The 22,194-nt window shown below is 46.1% G+C and overlaps 2 protein-coding genes across 5 annotated transcripts; both read right to left on the bottom strand.

The window, feature by feature from the left end:
• Positions 1-205: 205 nt before the first annotated feature.
• Positions 206-1,836, bottom strand: LOC148381123 (uncharacterized). Its single transcript, XM_088363640.1, has 4 exons — positions 1,591-1,836; positions 1,009-1,113; positions 819-920; positions 206-742 (listed from the first exon to the last, which is right to left on the bottom strand). Exons 1-4 carry the CDS (start codon positions 1,783-1,785, stop codon positions 653-655), a joined length of 492 nt encoding a protein of 163 aa, XP_088219766.1. The 5' UTR covers positions 1,786-1,836; the 3' UTR covers positions 206-652.
• A 256-nt stretch (positions 1,837-2,092) lies between these two features.
• On the bottom strand, positions 2,093-22,114 carry slc4a2b (solute carrier family 4 member 2b). 4 transcript variants are annotated; one of them, XM_088363617.1, is made up of 24 exons: positions 21,940-22,114; positions 17,501-17,588; positions 14,282-14,428; positions 12,042-12,201; positions 11,715-11,935; positions 11,387-11,490; positions 10,604-10,812; positions 9,220-9,356; positions 8,055-8,235; positions 7,836-7,971; positions 7,479-7,683; positions 7,177-7,282; positions 6,914-7,098; positions 6,631-6,841; positions 6,356-6,565; positions 6,134-6,282; positions 5,863-6,057; positions 5,191-5,460; positions 4,975-5,064; positions 4,738-4,904; positions 4,344-4,597; positions 4,087-4,256; positions 3,843-4,016; positions 2,093-3,759 (listed from the first exon to the last, which is right to left on the bottom strand). In XM_088363617.1, the coding sequence occupies exons 3-24, from the start codon at positions 14,318-14,320 to the stop codon at positions 3,679-3,681; spliced, it is 3,654 nt and encodes a 1,217-aa protein (XP_088219743.1). In that variant the 5' UTR covers positions 14,321-14,428; positions 17,501-17,588; positions 21,940-22,114; the 3' UTR covers positions 2,093-3,678. The 4 variants fall into 4 exon arrangements, with proteins under 4 accessions (XP_088219743.1, XP_088219742.1, XP_088219741.1 ...); XM_088363616.1 differs by lacking the exon at positions 21,940-22,114 and adding an exon at positions 21,061-21,121; XM_088363615.1 differs by lacking the exon at positions 21,940-22,114 and having other exon boundaries at positions 17,501-17,684.
• Positions 22,115-22,194: the final 80 nt, after the last annotated feature.

The raw sequence follows: 22,194 nt of genomic DNA on the forward strand, positions 1-22,194 counted from the left end.
GTCTTGGTGAGCGCTTTCCAGATTTATGGAGGTACATGGAAATATACGGTATGAGTAAAATAACCTAATTTCCTCAAAGTACTGTTAGCGTTTTTCAATTTGTAACAACGTATTGGAAGTGTGTTTGAATAACATATGTGTTAGACAGATGATATAAAAATACTCAGATGCATATATTCCTATTCATCTGCAAAGAACAACTGTCACTGTTGAGAAGCAGCATTATGTCTCTTGAGTAGAAGCAAAATATTACAAAATGATTTCGTTCTTTACATTTCTGTTTTTATAATGTAAAATATGGACTGGTATTTTTCTTCATTGAAAAAAAAAAACAGGCGGGCGCTTCTTTTTTTTTCTTCAAAATAATCAACTAAAACATGTCACATGTAATGATTGTCATCGGTGCTTCAGAGTCGACAAATGGCACAAATCCTGTTTCACAACGTGGATTTGATGTGACCCACCGGGGCGCCGGCTTATAATTAGAGGCTGTTTGATGCTTTTGCTCTGGGTTGGATCAGCTCCTGACGCCACTCACCGGGCACAGATCAAAACATGATTTTGTTTTTTTCCCTTTTTTTCTTTTTCTTTGGTTCACGTCTCATTTCTCATAGCCATTGCTCATTAGCCCCTCGTGTGGAGTCCCGTGGTATTATTTTGTTCCGGTGGAGGCCAGAAGGTTAGTGGCTCCGTTGCTGTATGCCAACCTATTGCAATGCTCCATTCGATTAACTCGTATCTCCTGATGCACAAAGAAAAAAAACAAGAAACTGTTTAGTAAGTGCAACTGGCAGTGAGTAATCCACTAGGTAACCCACCGGCGTGACGGAAGGCTTATGGAGACAATTGAGGTAAGGTTTGGGCTCCGGCTCGATGTCTCCCCGAAAGGTTTTGTAGCAAATGGCGCAGTCGATCATGGGCTGCAAACCCAGCCCCCCCCAAAAAACAGGTAAGAACAAGTGACCCAGATTGACAGGTTACACATTTTTGTTTTGGTGTTTCACTCACAACGTCGTTCCTGAAACTGCAACCCGTCGGATCCGTGATTCCTTTGGGGCATCTGGTGGCCTTCAGGTAGAAGTGGTGGTAGATGAAAACCACGTCAAAACCGGCCTGAGTGGAAGAATGCAATGAAAAGAAATGTGTGTTGGAGTGGTGGTGCAAATACAGTAGATACTGTATTTGTTCATTTAAAAAAAAGTAAAGTAAATAAAGCATATAAAGTGCATTGTGTTTCAATCCTAAACGTAGTTTGATTCTTCTATTTGGTTAAAAAAAAATACTATATGGTAGCTGTTGACGTCGTCATTAGCGCCCCCTGGAAGACAAGCAGTATTACAAGTTAGTTGAGGTGTAGTTTGACTATTAAATGATTTGACGCTAACACATGATAGAATTGATGGATTCCTTTTTGATATTTTGACAGTAAAAAGAACACAATGTGTTTTCAACGCTTTAAAAAGGCTTTCGATTCTTCTCTGCTTGTTCTTGACTTATTGCTGTTACCACCAACACTCGCTAGCGCCCCAACAGCCAATGTAGTAGAAAGTGGTATTACAAGCTCGTTTTATCACAAGATCGATAGAGTACCTCCACGTTGGACTTTGTGACGCTCCTGAAGAAGAGAAAGTGGTTCTGGATGCTGGCGTGCTCGCTGAGCTTCTCCAGCGACAAGTTAACACCTTTTTTGAAAGTCTCTTCGAGTTTTCCGTAAGCTTCTTGTGCCTCTGTGCAGGTGCACAATAAACTTCCTCCAATAGTGAGCAGCAGAAACAAAGCGGCCATCTTCGGTCAGTCGTCCGTGTTTGTTTGTGTTGTGGTGATTGGTCCAACCTCCCTCCTCCTCCTCCATCTCCATCTCCTCCCCTTTCTCTTCTCTGTGACGGGAACAACCTGCCCTTTTTCCCGCCCCCTTAAAACAAAACTAACACCCCAAAAGTCTGAAGTTATGCAACTGGAACGCTCCACAAAGTGGTGCACGATAGACAGACCCCATCACTGTCACAAAGGTGTTGATTGACAGGCAGACTAGACAAACCCCATTTCTGACAATGTGGGCAGAAAGATAAATGGACCAAAGTGACATGAGGAATAAATAGAAAATAACGTTTATTTGCCATCAATAGTAAAGCGTCAAATGTACAAGAGAGCTTCAGTAGTGGCATCTGTGTTCCATTATCATCATCAAAAACATACACAGAATACACTCACACCATTCACAGGCACCACAAGCAAACATTAAAACTACGAGTGTGTTTGAATTCATCCCGAATAAGAACAAGCAGTGAAGCTTATAATGCAACAGCTAAATATTTATCTCTTTTAATTCACCACTTCATGCTCCTGCAGGCACTTTTTGGGTGATGTCACATAACAGCAACCAAGAGCCTTCAACTTGTTCAATTGTCTACAATTGTTACGGAGAAAGGGTGGAATGTTGGTTATGTTGGATGGACTGTTTGGCACTACTAAATATTCCTGGGCAAAAAACAATTCCACTCTGTGCTTGAACGTAAAAGTATTTGATTAGGGACAAAAAAAAAGATGTAGCGGCATTTAAAAAAAATTAAATGTTTGTTTTTGTCTCCCTCTGGTGCCCTGACAAGCTAACTACCATGCAAGTAGTATAGCAGCACTCACCAACATAGACTAGTCAACTTGGTGAGGTAACTAGTGAGTAGGTTAGTCAGACAGCTCTCTAGTTTGACTAGTTATCTGACAACTTAAGAGGCAACTACTTAGCCAGATTGTCTGTTTCCTTGCAAATTAGATCCCCAAGTTAGCTGGTTCTACGATAATAGAGTTCAAGTAGTCAAGCTTGCCGGTCTACGATAGTCTAAGAGTAGTAGCTCGTTTGTTAGCTTGTCAAGCACGCTCTTTTGCTATAACAATAGCTTACATCTGGTCAGTTGCACCTCGGTAGTCAGCTTCTCAAGCAAGTTACGCTACGATAAGCCTGTTAGCTTTTCGTTATAGTGGTAATTCAGTGTTCCTTACCGCTAATTTAAATGTACAGTGTATGTCACATGCAATGAGTTTTAGTACATTTAGGAAAAAATACAGACAGAAAATAATTTCTGGTCACTGCAACTTAGCCCAGGTAAAGGTCAAGTGACCCTCTCTCAATTGTTGCATTTGAGAGCATTGCAAAACGTGGAAAAGCGCAACAAATAACTCCCAGGTTGCCACCGACTACGACAAATAATAATGTTAGGTGATTTGATGATTAAAAACAATCACACTGCGTTACAGTTCTTTGATTTGTTGTCTTTGTTTTAAAAACAAAAAGTGCTACTAACATTGAGTAAAGTGAAAAGCGAGGCGTCCAGGTGTCCTCCAAGAACATACTTAAGTAGTTCCTACTTATAAGGCACTTGTAAGTAAGGCAGCGGGTAAGTCGGTGTGCAAACACAGTGGAAACTTTCCCCTGCGTTCGTCACATATTCAATGTGAATCAGAGCAAACCTTTCAGGGTTAAAACAAATCACATTGCGTGTCCATCGAGCTTAAATGTGTCATGATTTTGGAATCCCCTGAAATATAGTCTAATAATAATAATAATTTTCAAATAAAAAGTAAACTACTTGTTGACATGACACAGGTGAGGACGAAGCCGGGCGCGCCAAGGTTGGCCTCCCAGCGGGTGGCGCTACGAGTGTCTGGGGCGAAGGCAGCAGTTCACACGGGCATGTGCATCTCGGAGTACTCGTCGTGGCACTCGCGCTCGTCGAACGTGGGCTCGGCGTCGTCGGCATCCAGCTGGAAACACAATTGCGGTTTGGCAAAATGTCGAGTAGAGCAAAATAAGAGAATATTTCAAATTGTGTGTTGGGGCTACGTACGCTGAGCATCTCGCGGGAGGTGAAGATGCGCGGCAGCAGAAACATTTTGACAGGCACGGTGAGGATGAGCACAAAGGGGAAGGCCAGCGATGCCTGCGTGGACATGACGGCCCACAGCACGCCCAGGCACACCATCTGGATGCAGGTGAACAGATGCATGCGCAGCGTTCGAACCTGGAGCAGAAGACAAATTCAGTTCCTCCCAAAGATTCACATTTGCGTGTTGCCCGAATGCGGTTCCCACCTTGCGGACGTAGCTGTGGTCGGGGTGGTACTTTGGCGGCATGAGCAGCAGCATCATACGCTCGCTTAGCTGGATGCCGTTTAGCGACATCACACCCATGTAGAGGAAAATCCCGAAGAGCACAGCTAGGGGGATCTTGCGCAGAAGGTCCCCGATCACGATGGACATGCCTGCAGCGAGACGGGACCGGATACCCGTTAAGACGCCTGAGCGGGAGAGCTGGTCCGCCTATCGGGTTCGGTTTGATCGACACCCACCGACCATGACGGACACCAGGAGCCCCGTGACGCGCTGCTCCTTGACCTCCTGGATGCGAGGCTTGTCACCCGGGGCCACGGCCTTGCTCATGACGGTGAGGGCGTTGACGTGCGTCACTGAGCGCACGGTGGCGGCCGCCATCCACGGCAGACCAAACAGCGCTGAGGCGCCACCCAACGCCACAATGAGGAGCAGGTCCAGATGGAAGCCGGAGCCTTTCACCAGCATGCGCTCCTTCTTGCTCACTATCAGCCTGTCGGGAAGAACATCAGATGCTCTAATAATTACCAGAAAATAAATATTTGGCGTTCACGTGTTTGTTTTGGTGGTGTTTATTGTCGTGTGTTATTTCGACATCTATTTAGGTGCCGCCAGTTTTTTTTGTCTACTCACGTAGTGATCTGAGTCTCCATGAAGATGAGGATGAACACGAGCAGAGCGGGCAGGCTGCACGCAAACATCATCCAGACAGGGAACTCGCCGTCGCTACCCAGCGGGCTGATGACCCAGCCGCGCTTGTCGGGCTTGGTCACGGAGAAACCGCTCGGAACATTCAGTTTCTAAACACACATCCAAAACTCTGTGAGGCTCCTTCTCGAACTGACCCGCTCGGAATGAGTCCTGTCTTACTTGCGTGTACGTGTCTTCTAAACTGTTGTCCACGAGCACCATGAGGAGGATGGCGATGGGCACCCCAAAATCACCGATAAGCCTGCGTAGCTGAGGACATAACACAGGAACACTGAGGAGACGTGCTCGAGAAAGGAAGAACAATGCAATGCTTTTTTTTTTTTTTAATTATAATTATTATAATATTTTTCATGTATCAAAGAACTTATTTCTCACCCTTCCGGGGAAGAAGGCACTGTTCTTGAACTTGCGCAAGTAGAAGGCAATGAAGAACGTTCCAGCCATGAGAACGAGCGACAGCAGCGCTGTATTGGGTTCATTCGTTGGGCCGGCAGCCATCTTGGTCACCTCGGGAACATCGGTGACGTTGGAGATGCTGAGCGGAATCGCCATGGTGTCTTCTACAGATACGTTCCGGCCCGCCGTGTCATTCAAAGGTAGGAGTGGGTCCAGCGGGCAGCGCCTCAGAGGGTGCTGAGTGAAAATCTGCCCAGTGACCACAGTAGCTGTTATTTTATTTACATAGACATGTAAACATAGATATGTAGTTATAGTTTTTTTGTCCTGACCCTGATGCACATTTAATTTGTGATGAGTTAAAATCCGGTGATTGTTCCTAGCATAGTTTTCACTCAATTAGCTTTGAGTTGCAGAGATTAAGATGGAAAAAAAAAACATAAGCCCTGGATAATAAAGCCTCCATCCAATCAACATTCGAGTCCAATCCATCATTGGAGATTTGAGCTTCACTTGTTAGAACAACACGCTCATTTCAGCCCTGAGTTCTGAACGTTGGTAAGGAGCGATTAAGTCCACTTGCTTTAGCATCATGGGCGCAAAGGTAACGGCAAGCCTGATTTTTTTTATTTTATGTTGTTTGTTACTTACCCTGCCGAGCTTCAGGAAGGTCTCGCAGATGAAGATGAGCGAAATGAGGAAAGAGAAGATCTCCTGGGTGAAGCGCGAGACGAAGCGCACCAGGAAGCTGCCCTCAAAGGCCACCGTGGTGAGCGCGATAACTACCAGCCACACGCCGATCCAGACACGGCCCGTCAGGTACTCCATGTTGCTGGACTTGCAGAACTGGAACCACAAATGGGACGTTACCGATGTCGCTGAGTTGAGTGTTTTGGTCGGTGGGTGAGGATTTTGGACTTACGGAGTAAAACGCTTCTTCGAAGACCAAAAGGGGTCCAGAAAAGCCGACAACCAGCAGAGGCTGTGCTCCAAGCAAGCAGAAGACGACGCCCTGCACGGCAGTGGCCACGATGAGCTCCGACACGCCGATCAGACCCTCCGTCTTCTCGCCTGAGAACACATGCGCATCTGGTTCGCGCCTGAGAACGACGGACGGCAAGTATTCACTTGCGCCGGTGCTCACTCAGCAGGCCTCCGAAGGTGATGGCCGGAGAGAGGGCGGCGAAGTAGATGAAGATGATGGCGGCCATGCACTGGCTGTTGAGGGCGTCTTTGAAGTCGCTGGCGTATTTTGGGTAGCGCCGCCTCACGTCTCGTATCAGGCCGCCGAAAGGCCGCCCGGTGCGCTTCAAGGGGTCGTCGTCGGACTTCTTGAAAGGCGTGATGAGGGCTTCTGGTGGCAAACACGGGGGGGAGGTTACGTTGAGTTCTGGCTGGTCCTGCATTATCAAGGTCTACCTTTTTCCTCCAGACTCTTGGGTTCATCAGCCAGCAGCTTTCCCTCCTCCCGCTTGCGCATCATCTCCCGCTGGAATCGTGCAACAGAGCGCAGCAGCTCCTCGCCGCCCATCTCCGAAGGCGGCAGCACGATGCTGCAGTCCAGGAAGCTGTTGATGGCATTCAGGAGGTCCTGCCGGTCATCCGCCAGGTAGGCCACCTCGTGGAATTGCTGGAGCCGCATTCAAATCAGTGAAATGATGATTTTTCTTTTAAAGGAAGAAGCCCAAAAACTCCGTCGCACCTTGTCGGACATGAGCGTGGAGATAGAGCGTCCTATCTGGTGATAGTCCATGCTGGTGGTGGCGGGCCCCAGCAGGACAAACAGAAAGCGGACGGGCACGGGAACCTCCAGCACTGACTCCAGCTCCACGGCCTCCTGCAGTCGCACGAACGCCATGGTGGGCTGCTCCAGGAAGTCCACGCTGCCTGCAATGCAGCGGCAAATGGCTCGACACCTCACAAGACGATTTGACCGCCCTTGGAGTTTGGAGCTTGCAGACTCACCCACAAGGACAACGGTGGCCTCGGCGTCTTCTGGAATCTTCTCCAGGAGCTTGAGTTCGTGCTTGGATTTGGAGCGATGCATGCCTGAAACCATGCTGGGCTCTCTCTGTTGTGGAGGCGGGACAGTTTAAAGAAGTAGTAACAGACATGTATTCTTTCTCCTCTGTGAAGACCAGCTTGAGAGTTTTTGTCGTTTTGGGGTGCTGGCCTTGGCCACCAGGAGGCAGTATAATACAGTCATGCAGACAAAACAATTCTTGACCGTTTCTTTTGCGACATGGGCTTGATGCCAATGACTGTACCTGCACGTCGTTCTTCTCCACATCAATGTGCACGTCGCAGTCGCCCGCCGCGCGCGTGTTGCTCATCAGTGGGTCAGTGACAGAGGGCTCGGGTGGGTGGGCGTGGTTTGCGGCGTGGTGGTGGGTCATGAGGCTGCCCAGGCTGCCGGCCGAAATGTTCCTGGGGAAGGGGCTGCTGCTGTGCTCCTTGTCGTCGCTTGGATGGCTGCGGAGAAAACAGTTTACCAAAGGAATTTCAAAGCATCTCGGTGGGATTTTTCCAGACGGTTGGACAAAATTTAATCTTTGAGGAATTTGCGGGGCTCCGCCGGTGGGAGGAAATGATCTCGGCTGGAGGTTGATGCAATTGGCGCTCACCTGTGCTTGAGCAGCAGGGCCCTCAGGACGTTGGCGCGGTCCTCGGCTTTGATCTGGTCGGAAATTATCATCTTCTCCACCACCTGGTGGGCGATGCCAGGCAGGGTCTTCTGGTCCAGGTCCAGTAGGACCGCACCTGCACAAACACAAATGCAGTCCAGTGGAATAATGAGTTTTGTTGTCTGCTCGGTTTAATTTCACTTTGTTTCAACGTCTTACCGTGCGCGATGGTCTTGCGGAGTTCCAGCAGACTGCGAAAGGACAAAGAGGCCACGTGCGGCTTGCCCCAGCGGTCCGTCTCCTCCTCCACGTCCTCCTCAAACTTGATCCAGCGGGCCGTCTCCTTCCACCGCATTTCCTGGTTCTTGTCCATGGTCAGCTCGTTCAGCTCTACAAACACCTAAAGGGGGAGGAGCAACGTGGTCACTGCTGTGGAAAAACTAACGTGCTTGTGAATTTAAGTATGTGTAAAAACAGGTTCCATGCTTGGTTCTTTAAAGTAGCGCTTGTTAAACGTATGAAACATAAAAGGTTTTTACCCCCCAATTAATAATACAATAAAATAATAAAATAATTCTTTAAAAAAATAATGTAAATTAATGTAAAAGTTGAATACAACCGAACTGAACTTAGTAGTTATTTTTTTTGCACTCCACACTACACGAATGACTGCTTGAAAGCATGTGAGTGACACAAACATTAGTTTGCCACTGTCATTTATGTGATGTTAAGAGAACATGGGCTCAATATTACGTTTTCCTGCTTCCTGGTCCACCTAAGTGACGGATGGCTGACCAGGTGAATTCTTCTTCACAAAAGCAAGTTCCCTCAAATTGATGCAATATATGTTAAGAGTCACTCCATGCTCGCCGGGCCGTCTGCACCGTGCTACATGCCTGTGAAATCACGCTCACACGAGGTGGGAGGGGGTGCCACCTTGCCGGCCTCACCTTCTTGTATGTGGAGGCCACCGCGCGGGCGCCCGCGTCCAGCAGGACGCCTTTGGGCCGAGATAAGGAGCGGTACAGAATCACCGGCATCGGCTGAGGGGCAGGGGAGCCGGACGGAAAAGGACAGAGGACTGAAAGGCCCACACGGGCATCGACCTGACGGTTTTGTGTGTGTGTGAGTGTTAATAAATCATAACGGCAGGAGCGCCCGGTGTCCGGTTGCCAAAGCCGGCCCTTGTTCGCTGGTGTGGAAGGAAAGAAGTCATTCATTCATTATTAATCAGCCACCCACCCATCCAAAAATCCAGCCTAGAGATGGAGATGATCACGGGAAGTGTTGAGTAGGCTCCAGTATTGTGTGTCAATACAAGCGGTAAAATATGAAATTAAAAGATGAAGGCAGGTTTTATGTTTGTGTCGATTAGCATTCTTACCTCGTGTGGTGTGCGGTCTTGCTTGCGGGTGCGAGAGGCGGTCTCCTTGTAGTCCTTGCCCGTGTGCACCACCTGGCCTTTGGTGCTCTTTCGAACCAGGTGTCTGCGCACGCCGGGGACATCTTCAAAACGGTGGCCTGGTGACAGATTTAAGACATTCAGATTTAATGTTCAATTTAACTGTACTGAAGAAATAAGATAAAATGGATTAAAAAAAAAAATTAACATCAAGTCGTCGTGCCACTAGACGGAACCCACACTTTTAGAATCACGGCATTAAAAGGAGAACAGAAAGAATCTTATGGAATCTCAAACTTACCTTTGTCTGGGTTGGTTGGTCCTATGTAACAAACCGTGATGCTTCTGATTTTGTTCTGCATTGACCGACTCATCTAAAACTAGCCCGTGATGGTGTTCACGAGCACTTTTAGGACTGAGAGGGTCCAAAGAGAGGCAGATCCATAACTTGAAGGGAGGGGGCGGGCCTTCGCCGTTCACACAGGTGAGTACACGACAAGCGTTTCCACCAATTGGAAGAAAAAGTGGTCATTTCTTGACCGGCGCCTGAACCCCCCGCTTGAAGCCATCAGAGCAGATCAGCACACAGTAGCGTTAATTTGCTTGGGGTGGAACAAAAGGGGAGTCCTGGCCATCTAATAATTCCGATTGTTGACCAGCAGCCAGGCACAGAGCTGCTTTCCCAGAATGATTTACAGCAGATGTGGCAAACGTAATGATACTCTGGGCGCAAGGTGAACCACAAATATTTGGTTGGAAAAAAAAAAATCATTAATCCTCACCTCAAGTGTGGTGAATACTGGCAAAGACTGAGAACTCGTGCTAATTGCTAAGCTAATGCGACTTGTACAGAAGCAAAACAAGAATGTAAGTATTGACAAAATATTCAAAAGTATGTTATTGTACATTATTTCATATGTTGGCCAGCCCGAACTACAGATCTAAATTTTCAGTCATCAGAAAATAAATACTCATGTGCAGATATCAGAAAAATTATTCAAGTCGAGTAATAAAGTATTTGTACTTTGCCACCACTAATTTATGATTGTGGTGGTGGTGGTGGGGGGGGGAGTGACACCACAGTGAAGCTTGTGTCACTAAGCCCCATAATGACCACACATCCCCACCGCCCGGCCGGAGTGACTTTGTCCGACTTTTTTCCGCTAATTAATCGGGGCGGTGAACCCCATGTCGGACCGTCTTTGGCAATTAACCACCGTGCGGGCTCGGGCTGCCATCCAGAGGCCTCAGCTGACAGCGGGAGGGACTCATTTCATAACAAAAGGGAGGGAGCCGCGCGGCACCGCACGGTCCAATAAGACATCCCGCTGAGAGCAAAAACGTCAACAACCCGCTCCGCACTCACTCTTGATGCCGTCCAGATCGGCGGAGACGAGCGTCTGGGCCTCGATCTCGTCGGTGGGGATGCGCTGGTACTTGGCCTGCTCGGCGCCTGTCATGTTGCCGGTTCGCCTACGATCCTGTAGGTCGTAGCTGCGGCCTGTCGAGGACACGCGGGCCAGAGGCGGGTGGTCCGAGTGCGGCGGGACAGGGACGTCTGACAACCCGGGTTTGCTGAAAGGCATAAAAAAAAAAAGTATGTTAATATTTTAAAATATTTGTACATTAGTTATATTATGTTATATATAATATATAATAACATAATATATATATTATAATATCATATTCATTATTTTACAGATTACTGTACATACTGTATTAATTTTTTGATGTAATTTCCCTCACTTCCAAAAGTGGAGATATAGTCCCAAACTGTATGCGATAAAAGAAGCAAACCTTTCCAATGACAGCCTACGCGATCAAGGTTATAAATTCAAATGAATGTTAATGAACTCACCGTCCAACGAAAGCTTCTATCGGTTATATTTCTCAAAAAAAAGCTTACGCGGCTACTTTCCGCTTTGCTCGGGCCAGAGACTTGATAAAGTCACGCGGCGAGGTATAAATGTCATGCGCGGAGCCCAGCCTCTGCGGAGGCGGGCCGCATCGTCTATAGCGACAGCTGATATACGGGATTACTGGGGTGCATCGCGTCAACGCGCACAGCGGGACCACTGGATGCCGGAGACATGGCAACGTACAAAAAACAAGATGGAAAGAAATAAAAAAGGGAAAATGCCGCACTCACTCGGTGGACGTGCCGTCGTCAGCATCGGCTCCCGCGGCCGAGTGCGGGACCACGTCCAGGTCCCGGGCGGGGACACCCACTTGATCGTCATCGGACAAGAAAAACTGAAGGACACAAGCAAAACATTGCGTAAAAACAAAAAAAAAAACAAAAAAAACCAAAAAGAAAAAAAAACGGACTTAAATGTTTTCTCTTTATTATTGTTATTGTTAATTTTTTTTCTTTATTATTATTATTATTATTATTATTATTACATGAATCATTTAGACTGCACTAAAATATTAATACAGGAAACGATGCAAACGACAGAACAAATGTCAGATATTACCTCCGCAACAGCCACTGGCTCAGAAGAGGCGGCGCCGGCCTCCTGCCCTTCCTCCTCTTCCTCCTCCTCGTCCTCGCCCTCATCGATGGGGCCGGTGCCAGGGGCGTGGCCGCTTTTGTGGTCCTTGTCCTTGCGCCGCTTTTTGTTGCTTTTCTTGCGACGCCCGTCCTGGGGCAACTTGGACAGAGGGCGGTGGATGTGGTGGGAGGAGTGGCGGTGGTCTGCGGGACGCAGTTTGGGTCAGTCTAAGCAAACTTCTGCTTGACTTTTCCGCTCAATTTGAAATCAGCCGTTCCTAAAAGAAACCAAGATGAGAGGGACGCTCACATTCGATGTCCTCTTCATGATAGTTGTGGTGCTGCTCATCAGGCACGGATGTGGACGGCTTGAGGATGTGCTGGAAGCGCTGGACCCCCAACGCCTTGTTCAGGTCGCCGTCGTCATCGTCGTCCACTTGCGGCGGCCTGTGTGAAGACGACGCCTCGGGCTGAAAGGACAAACAATGCGGCCGTGAGCATGTGGCCTTCCATGAAAGAAAACTTGGGTCAAGTAAGTTCATTAAATGGCCACTAGAGGAAGCTGTGGTGCAGACGAGCACTCCCAGAGTGGAAGCCTCAAATCACGCAATGGCCCTCTCAAGAATTGTACACAGTGAGCATGTGCCGGGTTCCGTTACAGTTTGTCCACATCGTAGTGATAACGGATTGTTTTTCTGCCGCCGCTGGATGTCAAATCTCGCATAGGAAAACAACAAAAGGCTGTTTTGAAGATCTTTTTTTTATTTATTTTTTATTAAACTCGCACATCTGACATTTGTGCAATTCAAAGTTGATCTTTTATTTTAAGACTAGATCACTGTATCGCTTTAAAAACCTCCGCAGGAAATATAACAAAGCAACATAAGATCCTTCGCAGCGGTTTATTTTCACACGGCCAATCCCCGGAGCTGGGAGAGACGTGCGAGGGATTCTCGCGGAGGTGAGACAATTTTCCAGCGCTCACCAAGTGCCAAAACAAGCCCGGGGAGCCGAGGGGCAAACAAAAACACGGGGAAGGTGATGTTTCGACTCTCCCGAGAAGCAGTCAGCAGAAATACCGCCATGTGATGAAAAAGCACCTGAAACTGACGCTGTGGTGACAGCAGCGTATAAAGACCGTGCAAGAGATTATGGGTGCACTTCCTACAAATCCTACACCATCAGCACTTAAAGGAGGGGGGGAAGGGGGGGAGCACTGTCATATCCTAACGCGTGGCTGTGAATGTTGTACGGGCGTTATTAACTCATTCATTGCCACGGACGTTTGTCTCCATCACCGACGAGTGGATATAGTTTTGGAAAGTATTAGATTTGGAAACCATGGTAACCATTTTCCCATTCAAACAGTGTGCATAAGATATCGTCACATTTCCGTCCAGAGTAGCAGACCTCTACGCCAACAATTTCCCGTCAATCAAATTTCGGTAGTAAAAGCTATTAAAGTGTAACCCAACCCTGACCTCTTTGCGGAACGAGCCACGAGGGACTGAGACTCCAACGATCTGTTTCCTTTTGGCCTGTGGGAAATCCCGCTGAAATGCCAAACTCACCTTGAATGAGTACAGATAGTCCATGGAGGTGATTGGTAGGGGTGAAAACTAGAATCGCCTCGAAAAAGCGCAAAAAGAAAAAAGCCACTCAAGGAAGAGATCCTCTATACGGCCAAACCACATTTGTCATTCCGGTTAGTGCTGGTCACATGACCGCAGCAGCAGCTCTTCAGGAGAAGGAGGACCATATGACTCAATGCTCGACCCTAAATATCCAACAGACAGCTCATCGGGACGCTCCTCGGCAGTCATTGTCGGATGTAATCATTAACTCAGCTGGAGCTGAGCGAGGAGCCAATGGGGACGCGGGAAGTGTCACAGTGCAAACAAACTTTTTTTCTCTCAATATATCTTTGGTGAGCTTCTCAACTGCCACACTTCCTGCTCGTAAGTGTGACACACCGATCTGGGTTAACGTTTCGATATCAGCTGCTTTTATGACACTTATTTTTTTTACAGGAAATTAAACTACACTCCAGTGGCCTGTCCGGCGTCATTGAAGAAGTATTGAAATCATTTTTGTCCAGTCAGGTATTTGCTACATTTCTAACAGTCAAGACATTCTCCAAGAATGTCATCGTCTACTCACTGGAGCACTAACGCAATAAACTATTTCCTGATAACCTTGAGCCAGGAAAAAAAAAAAAAAGAAGATGAGCTTGGGGGGGTGAAGAAAACCGGGTAAAAGGTCAGATAGTAATGCTTACAGTAAAATTCCCGGGATGCCATAATCCTAAATTACCGTTCTTGGAATACGCAAGAGACGAACGAAATGTCCCCTTTAAAAACTTGCACGCTATGTTCAGTCGAGGGATCTTAGTTGGACGTCTCCGTGTGGCAGAGGAATGTCGCTAACTTTGGCCGAAGATTATTTCAAGCCTTTCAGAGAAACAGACGGAGGATTCACTTTTGGCAGTCAAGTTGGACACGTTTTAGTTGGGCCGGCGTGACTGGAAAAAGATTTTGCGGGCCGACTTACGCTATCCGTGATCTTTTTTGGAGCGGCGTGGTTGCTCATGGCTCTGCTTGGTGGTCACTCTTTGGGAAAAGCTGCTGGGGTTGCGCTGTGACGTGGTTAGCCCTTCTCTTTTTCGCTGGGACTCAGGCAACTTTTGGGCAGCATAACCTGGAAACACAGACAAGAGATTCAGGAAGGGGTCTTTTTGCCATGCCATGCCTCCATCACCATAACTGAACTCCGGCCAACAAAACGTCAGCGCTGAAAACTCCATTGCGGTGTGTGTGACCTTTTGTCCCATATAATCGCGCGTAATTACAGTCAGTCTGCAGCCGTGCAATAAAAGCATTGCGCTACAAAACAATGCAGTCAGCAAAAAAAACATCATGAGGACTTCAGCATTTTCTGTTTGAAATAAAAGGGCAACATGTAGCTTTCTTGGACAGTAGACACAGATTTTTTTTTTTTGGGGTGCTCTCATTTCCAGGGCCCGAGGGCCGTCTTTGCCGCCATCCAAGGTCATTAACCATTAGCGAGATAAGAGCCTGATAACAGCGTGCGCTACTGTGCAGGGAGACTTTTAATAAGCAGCGATGGCGGCAGTGCTTTCGGCTAACCTTCTTTACATTCGGCATGCGGGCTGTGTCCTTTCCAACAATTATAACCGTACGTAAAGGGCTATCTATAGCGCTTTGGGACGGGGGGGGGGGGGGGGGGACTAATGTGTCGCCAATTGAAAGTGGGCTGTCTGGCAGCGAATATCGAGAAAGTGATGATGAAGATTCCTTGGCACAAACATGCAGTGGGTCATATCGGTGACCTTGTTGACAGAGATTCCTACTCGGGTTGTAATTGCACGCCGAGAATGACGGCTTGCTTTGAAGACTGCGGTCTGTGAAGTATACAATAAAATCAAAGTAACACGATGCCTTGATTTGCATCGCTTGTTAGCATTATGCTAGCTGACTTTCCTAGGCTAATTGCGTTGCTTGGTAGCATTATGCTAGCTGACTTTCCTAGGCTAAAATGACTGCAAAAATGTCATCCACCCTGTAAGCCCGCTTGCACTAATGGAGATAACGAAGTCATTCACCTCGCTATACATGCTTTATTTTCCCAGTAAACGAACACCCCTTCCAGGATGGTAGAGGCACGGGGATAAAGTTACACAAGGGTGGGATGTGGAGCCCGGACTATGGGAACCAGCAGCCCACCTACCCGCGAGAACAAGTATAATAACACCGCTAAGACAACGATAATTGTCCTATTGAGGACGACACCTGGGCGGAGATTGTGTTTTGGCGTGGGGCACGGCTGAAACGGAACAGGAGGCGCCTTATGCAACAGCTGACTCTGCCGAAAGAGAAATGGATGAATGCTGAGTGTGCAAGAGGAAGCGAGGACAAAAAAAAAAAGCAATTCCCAGTAGAGCTTCATCATGTCCTCTTAACAGAGTCCTGGCGCCTCGCACTCTTGTCTTTTTCTTTATTGTTGTTTACACATTTTTTAATCATTCATATTGGACGGAGTTGTTAATCACAATCTTCTCTTCGGTGTGTCAAATTTGATGCGAGAGTCCGAAAACATCAAACCGTCAATGACTAAGAATAGAAGCGTTCCTCGTCCCCTTGTTGTGAATTATGATTGATGTGTGACTGATCTGTCTGGCGGCGGCATAAAAATACACCAAATAAATTCCTGCCGTTGATGGTCGTGCCCGCTATAGCCTTCTATTGGGGCGAGCAATATACGAGTGATATAGTAGATGCCGCTGCCACTCAGGCATGTATGGTGCGGATATAAAAAGTCTACACCCCCCTGTTCAAATGCCAAGTTTTTCCAAATCGATAGACCAGTGGTTCTTAACCTGGGTTCGATCGAACCCTCGGGGTTCGGTGAGTCAGTCAGTCTCAGGGGTTCGACAGAGCCTCCACTGAGGAGGTCCGAACAAACCTGATTTATTGTGTAAATACTGAGTTACCAGTATGTAATTTGTTGTGAGTTCATGCATTGTGTTGGTTTTGTTCTTTGAACAAGGTGATGTTCATGCATGGCTCATTAAAAAACATCTAGAATTAAAAAAAAAAAAAAAAAAAATCACTAACGAGGGGTTCGGTGAATGCGCATATGAAACTGGTGGGGTTCGGTACCTGCAACAAGGTTAATAACCACTGCGTTAGACCATTAATGTGACCCACAATCCACCGCATTTAACGTCCCGAATCTCATTTACCACGAGTTTGAACGTGTTGGGTTAATTCTGACCACAGCCACATCTGGAATCGTACGAGGGTGTGTGCACTTGTGCAATGCCATAAGCTCCATTGGTCATTTTTACTTCTACTTAAAATAAAAAATAAAAACACATGATTGTTTGTCATGGTCATGTGACACACTTCAATGTAGGTCACAGGTAGCCTGTTTATAAATGACAATAAAAGGACAGAATAGAAATGCATACTAATGATTATGAAAATTGATCCTTGTTGTTAAACGGCAAAGAAAACAATGATTTGAAATCTTACTGAGCTCATTGAAGATGCTCGGACTGACTGCTCGCCCTTTCCACCATGTTTGGCATTTCCACCGTACGTGCTTGCACTTACAAAACCTGCTACAATGACAAGCAGATTTTTTTTTCAAGCCCGCGTGTCCTTTTGCAGCCCCCTCATGATATGCACATTGTAGCCTTAATGTTTTATCAGATGATGTCAGAACACAGGCAAGAAAAGAACGCCAACAAGGACAGCCTGGAAGTGTTATTGAAAATCCCCAAAACAAATGCTAATCATATTCTTACTAACACTTGTTTATTTATTTGTTTTACATACATGTAAACAAAGCTTGTAGAGTGCATAACAAAGGGAATAAATAATAAAGCGTTTCGTAAGATTAAGTCTTTGAAGAAATTATTGAATATTTGAATGCTTTGTTATTGTACCGTTACACCCAACAAGGATGACTTGAAGCAACAATCAAATCAAAGGAACACTCAGATTTCCCTAAAACTTGGAGCTGTGAATTTCCTTCCTTCTTTTCTTTTTGACTTTTTCCTGTTGACTTTATTATGGTCCTGTTTTTTTTCTACTATTAAGTGACATTAACCATTTGTAAAGACTCATATTGTAAAAACAATGTTACTCCGATTTTTTTAAAAAATGACCGCGCAAAATATTCAACACACTCAAATTGGCGCATGTTAAAAAGGCGCGGCAATCAATAAAAGGTAAAGCTCCGTACCTTGCTTTGTTTACTGCAGAGAAGCCACCGCAGACATGGTAGGAAGTGCAACCGTGAACTCTGCAGGCAGGTGGAGGGAGAGACGCTTCTGGGCAGAGTGCAGCAAAACGGCAAACATACACGAGAGAGAGAAGACAAAAAAGTTAGATGTGAAGCGAGCGTCCAACCACTCGGACCGACGTGCGCCCACTGATAGCGGCCGCCTCACTCTGCCGGATTAAGTTTCCTCCTGGAGCCTGCTGACAAGTAGCCATGTGACTGCAGGCCCTATCGGACACTGAGTCACGCACGCACACACACACCGCTGCCTCAAAAGTGGTCTGTCAGTCATCCCGATGATTAATAAGTGTTATTTTAGCATGTCTTGAAAGCGCAAAAAAAGGTTTACATATGGCTCACTGAACTTCACAAATGAATAATTTGATAAAGTAAAACAATGTTACATGTCGTCTCAATTTATTTTGAAAGTCATTTATTGAGCATTAATATGTTGATTAATTGACAATCTTCCCCAAAATATCTGCCAGATATCATATGCAGTTCACGATATAACACATGAAGAGTATAAATAATAGATGCCACCAAGCATCCATTTTGTCACGTCGCAGCAAAACAACAAAATCATTACACAAAGAATCCCACCTAAAAGTCACAAAAGCAACTGGATTAATTGTGTTGGGGAACAAAGAAGGTCCTGTGATCCAAACAAGTCGCTACGACCCCTTTGCAAAAATAATCAAGCCGCGCATTCCACATGGGCTTATTTGAGCCTCTGGGCCGACAAAATATCCAAACCCCGGAGAAGACAGAATTGTTTGTCCCCAGGGACCGGGGCTCGCTGACGAGTCACATGAGCGTCCTGCGTGGAACGGGGAAAAATGACAGACGGCTAAATATGTCGCTTGGTGTTTTCCTCCATCCCAACGAGTTGCTAAAAATAGCCTCCAGGACCGAAACCAAACTATGTAAAAGAGGTGTGTGACCCAACGGAGGCGCCGAGGATGAACAACATTGCTTTAACCCTGGCACGCCGTTAAACACTTTTCTATTAACTATAGAGTAAAAGTCCACAAGATGGCGCTGTTTTACGGTCTCTCTTACACTTTTCATGTCATAGAGTGATTCAAATGCAAAAATATGAACTCTGCCTAGCAACAAGTGACAATCAGGAATACGATTCAGAACAATTCTAGTTTATACCAGTTGGCTAAAACTAGGACTGTTGTTTTTCTGGTGACTCACCTACCCGCGTGGTTACTTTTTCGTAAGGAAGAGACGAAAATTTCCCCCAACGCCTCGTCTTTTCCACCAGTCTGCGATGGCCGCCACCCGACAGCTGCCCGGCCCGCGAATCTCTGAAGGGATTTAGTGCCGCTCGTGCGCGATGATAGCGTGGAGTGTTTTTGCCCTAAATAGCCCCGCGGGACTTTAGCCTTTCCGCCAGTACGGTCGTGTGCGCTAACACGATTGAGGATTCGGGTCGGTCCGACACATCAGCACAGAGGGCTCCGCAAACAGCTGCATCGCCGTGAGACTCCTAGGACTGAGACGGCACCTGTCCGAGGGCGCGCAGGGATTTAAGGGGCGACCGAGAGCTGGCCGATTACGTAACAGCCAATATAAATACTAACTTATTGTTCTCCAGAGGAAAAAGCAATAAACTTTCAATCATTTTTAAACCCGAGATTACGACTAGGGGGTATTGTTTTGGACAAGTGAAATGGAAAGTTCCGAGTAGCGGACTGGAACAGTTAGCGCATTTTGACCGCAAGAACTTTAACCCATTACCAAGAACTTCAAAATGAGTTCAGTTTCAAATATGAGCAAAAAAACTGTCAAGTTGCAGAATCTTTAGCATCGCTTAAAAAAAAAAAACCTATTCTTCTTCTGTGGGTCTTCAACTTTTTAAGTCATTGATCATTTGAATCAAGACCGCTCAACATGCTCTCCAAACCCGTTTAGACAATTGCTTTGAACTCAAAGTCAACAATAAGACCTTTTGTGCACTCGGGCGGCAGCCACAAAACTTGGATGGAAAGCTGCTCAGGTTGCACGGGGCCGAGTTCTCACAGAGCGCCACCAGACGAGCGGTAATAAATGCATTTGTGCTCGTGAGAAAACACAAGCTAACGGACTCCCGCTAGGCTAAAGGACGACAATCTCATCCCACAGTGAAATTAAGAAGGAGAATCTGGTACCAAAGTGCTTGGGGGTCCAGATGTGGCACGTTTGAAGGATTGCAGTCAATATTGCACAATGATTTACCCAGCAATCTTCACACATGTAAACGGGCCTCAATCGGAGTTGATTTTCTGGAAGGCTTTACACACCAAATCCTGTCAGCTGAGGGGGAGGTAAAACAAACACAGCTTTTGCATTATCAAACATTTTTCACCCTTCTCTCCCCTCTCATGCATTTTCTGCATGATCAAGCCATTTCCAGCAGGAATGCGGAGACGTTCACTACGCTTGTGACAATTCCCTTCCCGCATATTCAACAGGCGAGAGAAAACAAATCATCACCAAGATAGGACGACGTCTTCGAGATTGTCCGGCAATAGAAAATACGGAATTTGGCGTTCTTAAAAGTAAAATTGATTTATTCCTCTTTGACTTCATCTTCTACTAGATAGTTTACTTACAAACAGATGAGTCAGCAAGACACATCCTTCCTCACCCTGACATCCCGATAGTAGTCATGTGACGTCATCCTGTTCTCAACATAGGTTGCAACAACCACTCTGTTGGGTCACATTTTTAAAAAAAAATATTCTTTCCCTTTTCGTGGCTTCCTTGCAACCTATTGACTTTTTTTTCTGTCATGTACCTGAAGTGCTACAGTTTGATATACTGTATGCAGGACTTTGTTCACGTTTTCAGGGACAAAGGTTAATTTTGCTTGGAAGCAGCGCACTTTTGTTGTTACATATTATGCCCAAAGGTAATTTATTTTTGTCAAATTAATTTTTGAACATTTAAAAATGTGACCACTTTGCTCACCTTTTGAATAATGTGCTTCTACTTTTCTTGTTATTAAAGGGACATTTTTTACACAATTTATTTAAATCAAAACTAACAGGGAGTTTGAATTATTCTGCGTATCACTATCAAAGTTAATAATACATTATGTATTACAATAATAATAAATTTATGCTAACACAGCATTAACATTAGCAATCATATTTTGAATGGGTACCTGCTAGCTTAACAGACACTTTACTCTACTCCACCATTCGATATTCCTGTTTTTCTTTAAATCCACCTGTTCCCAACCACAAGAGAATTCCAAGTGGGAACACATTTGCAAGGTCTTTTGTTAATAATAAGCCGAGAAACAAAAGCGAAGTCACTCAACATGTGTGTGTGTGAGGGTGTGTGTGTGTGTGTGTGGCAGACAACTGTGGACCACTCGCAATGTGAGGGGGTCAACTTACTTCCCCTCAGACAACCACGGATGTCCAACTCAACCGCAGCCTTAAGTCATTTTAAAACTGTCTGATGAAGCCAAAATGTCACCGAATTTGTCACTTATTTCCACGGAGATACCAGGTGGCACTCACCTCAAACTCTCGCCTCTGGCTGGCTGGATGACTTGCTCTCAACCGGTGTCAGACAGCAAGCTAAAATGTAAGCTATTTCCGGTCAGTTGTTAAATGAATCAAAGCTCAACGTCAAATATATTTGAGTGGTTACTTTTCAAAATGGTCTAAAACTTTATATCATACATACATTTTTTGTTATAAATTAACAGGGCACATACACAAACAAAACTGGGCAGTTATAGAAATATGTTTTTCCAACTTTTGTTTATTTTGAAATTAATGTTGCCCATTCCGGTTGTGCTTTGGTGGATTCGGGCAACTTATTGCCGGCGTCTCCGAGTTCCATATTTTCTGCGCATGCGTGAATGTAACTTGGTGAGTCTGACAAGAGGCTGTAGAGGGGCGGGGCACGTTCCGTTAGGATGATGATGCCACGACCTTCAATTTTAAAAATAGAAGACCTTATTAAATATCACCAAGGGATGACTAGATGCAGATTCTAGAAGGTGTTTGCTGATGATCCATCCTTGAATAAACATGGTCTCAAGTACTGTGCTGTCAATCTGCATCGTTTTGTGGATGTTTTTCCGTTCATAATGCAAGGCTAGAGTGTTGTTCATCTCAAGAACATTATTTCAAGTAACTGTAACCGTATGTAAGTTTTGAACATGAACACCATGCCTAAATGTAGGAAATTTGCACTAAAAAGTTCAACAGAACCAAACTACTTGGGCAGTGATTCTATTATGTACCACTAGAATGTCTAGAATGAGCCCAGGGGGAGGGAGGGCACCCTGAACTGGTTGCCAGCCAGCCAATCGCAGGGCACAAAGAGACAAACAACCATCCGCACTTGCACTCACACCTAGGGCAATTTGGACTGCTCGATCAGCCTACCATGCATGTTTTTTGGATGCGGGAGGAAACCGGAGTGTCCGGAGAAAACCCAGGCAGGCTCGGGGAGAACATGCAAACTCCACACAGGGAGGTTCGGAGGTGGAATCGAGGCCGCACCCTCTGAGGCGGACATGCTAACCCTAACCAATGCCCCACCGTGCCGCTATTGGAAAACAAATCTTCCTTATTTCCATGTGATTAGTGACTCGATCAAAGCAAGTGCATCATTACATCATAAAGCCGGTTTTCCCATCA

This window comes from Syngnathus floridae, chromosome 20 (assembly GCF_059516105.1).
Source record: "Syngnathus floridae isolate MCC-2025c chromosome 20, RoL_Sflo_1.0, whole genome shotgun sequence".
NCBI lineage: Eukaryota > Metazoa > Chordata > Actinopteri > Syngnathiformes > Syngnathidae > Syngnathus > Syngnathus floridae.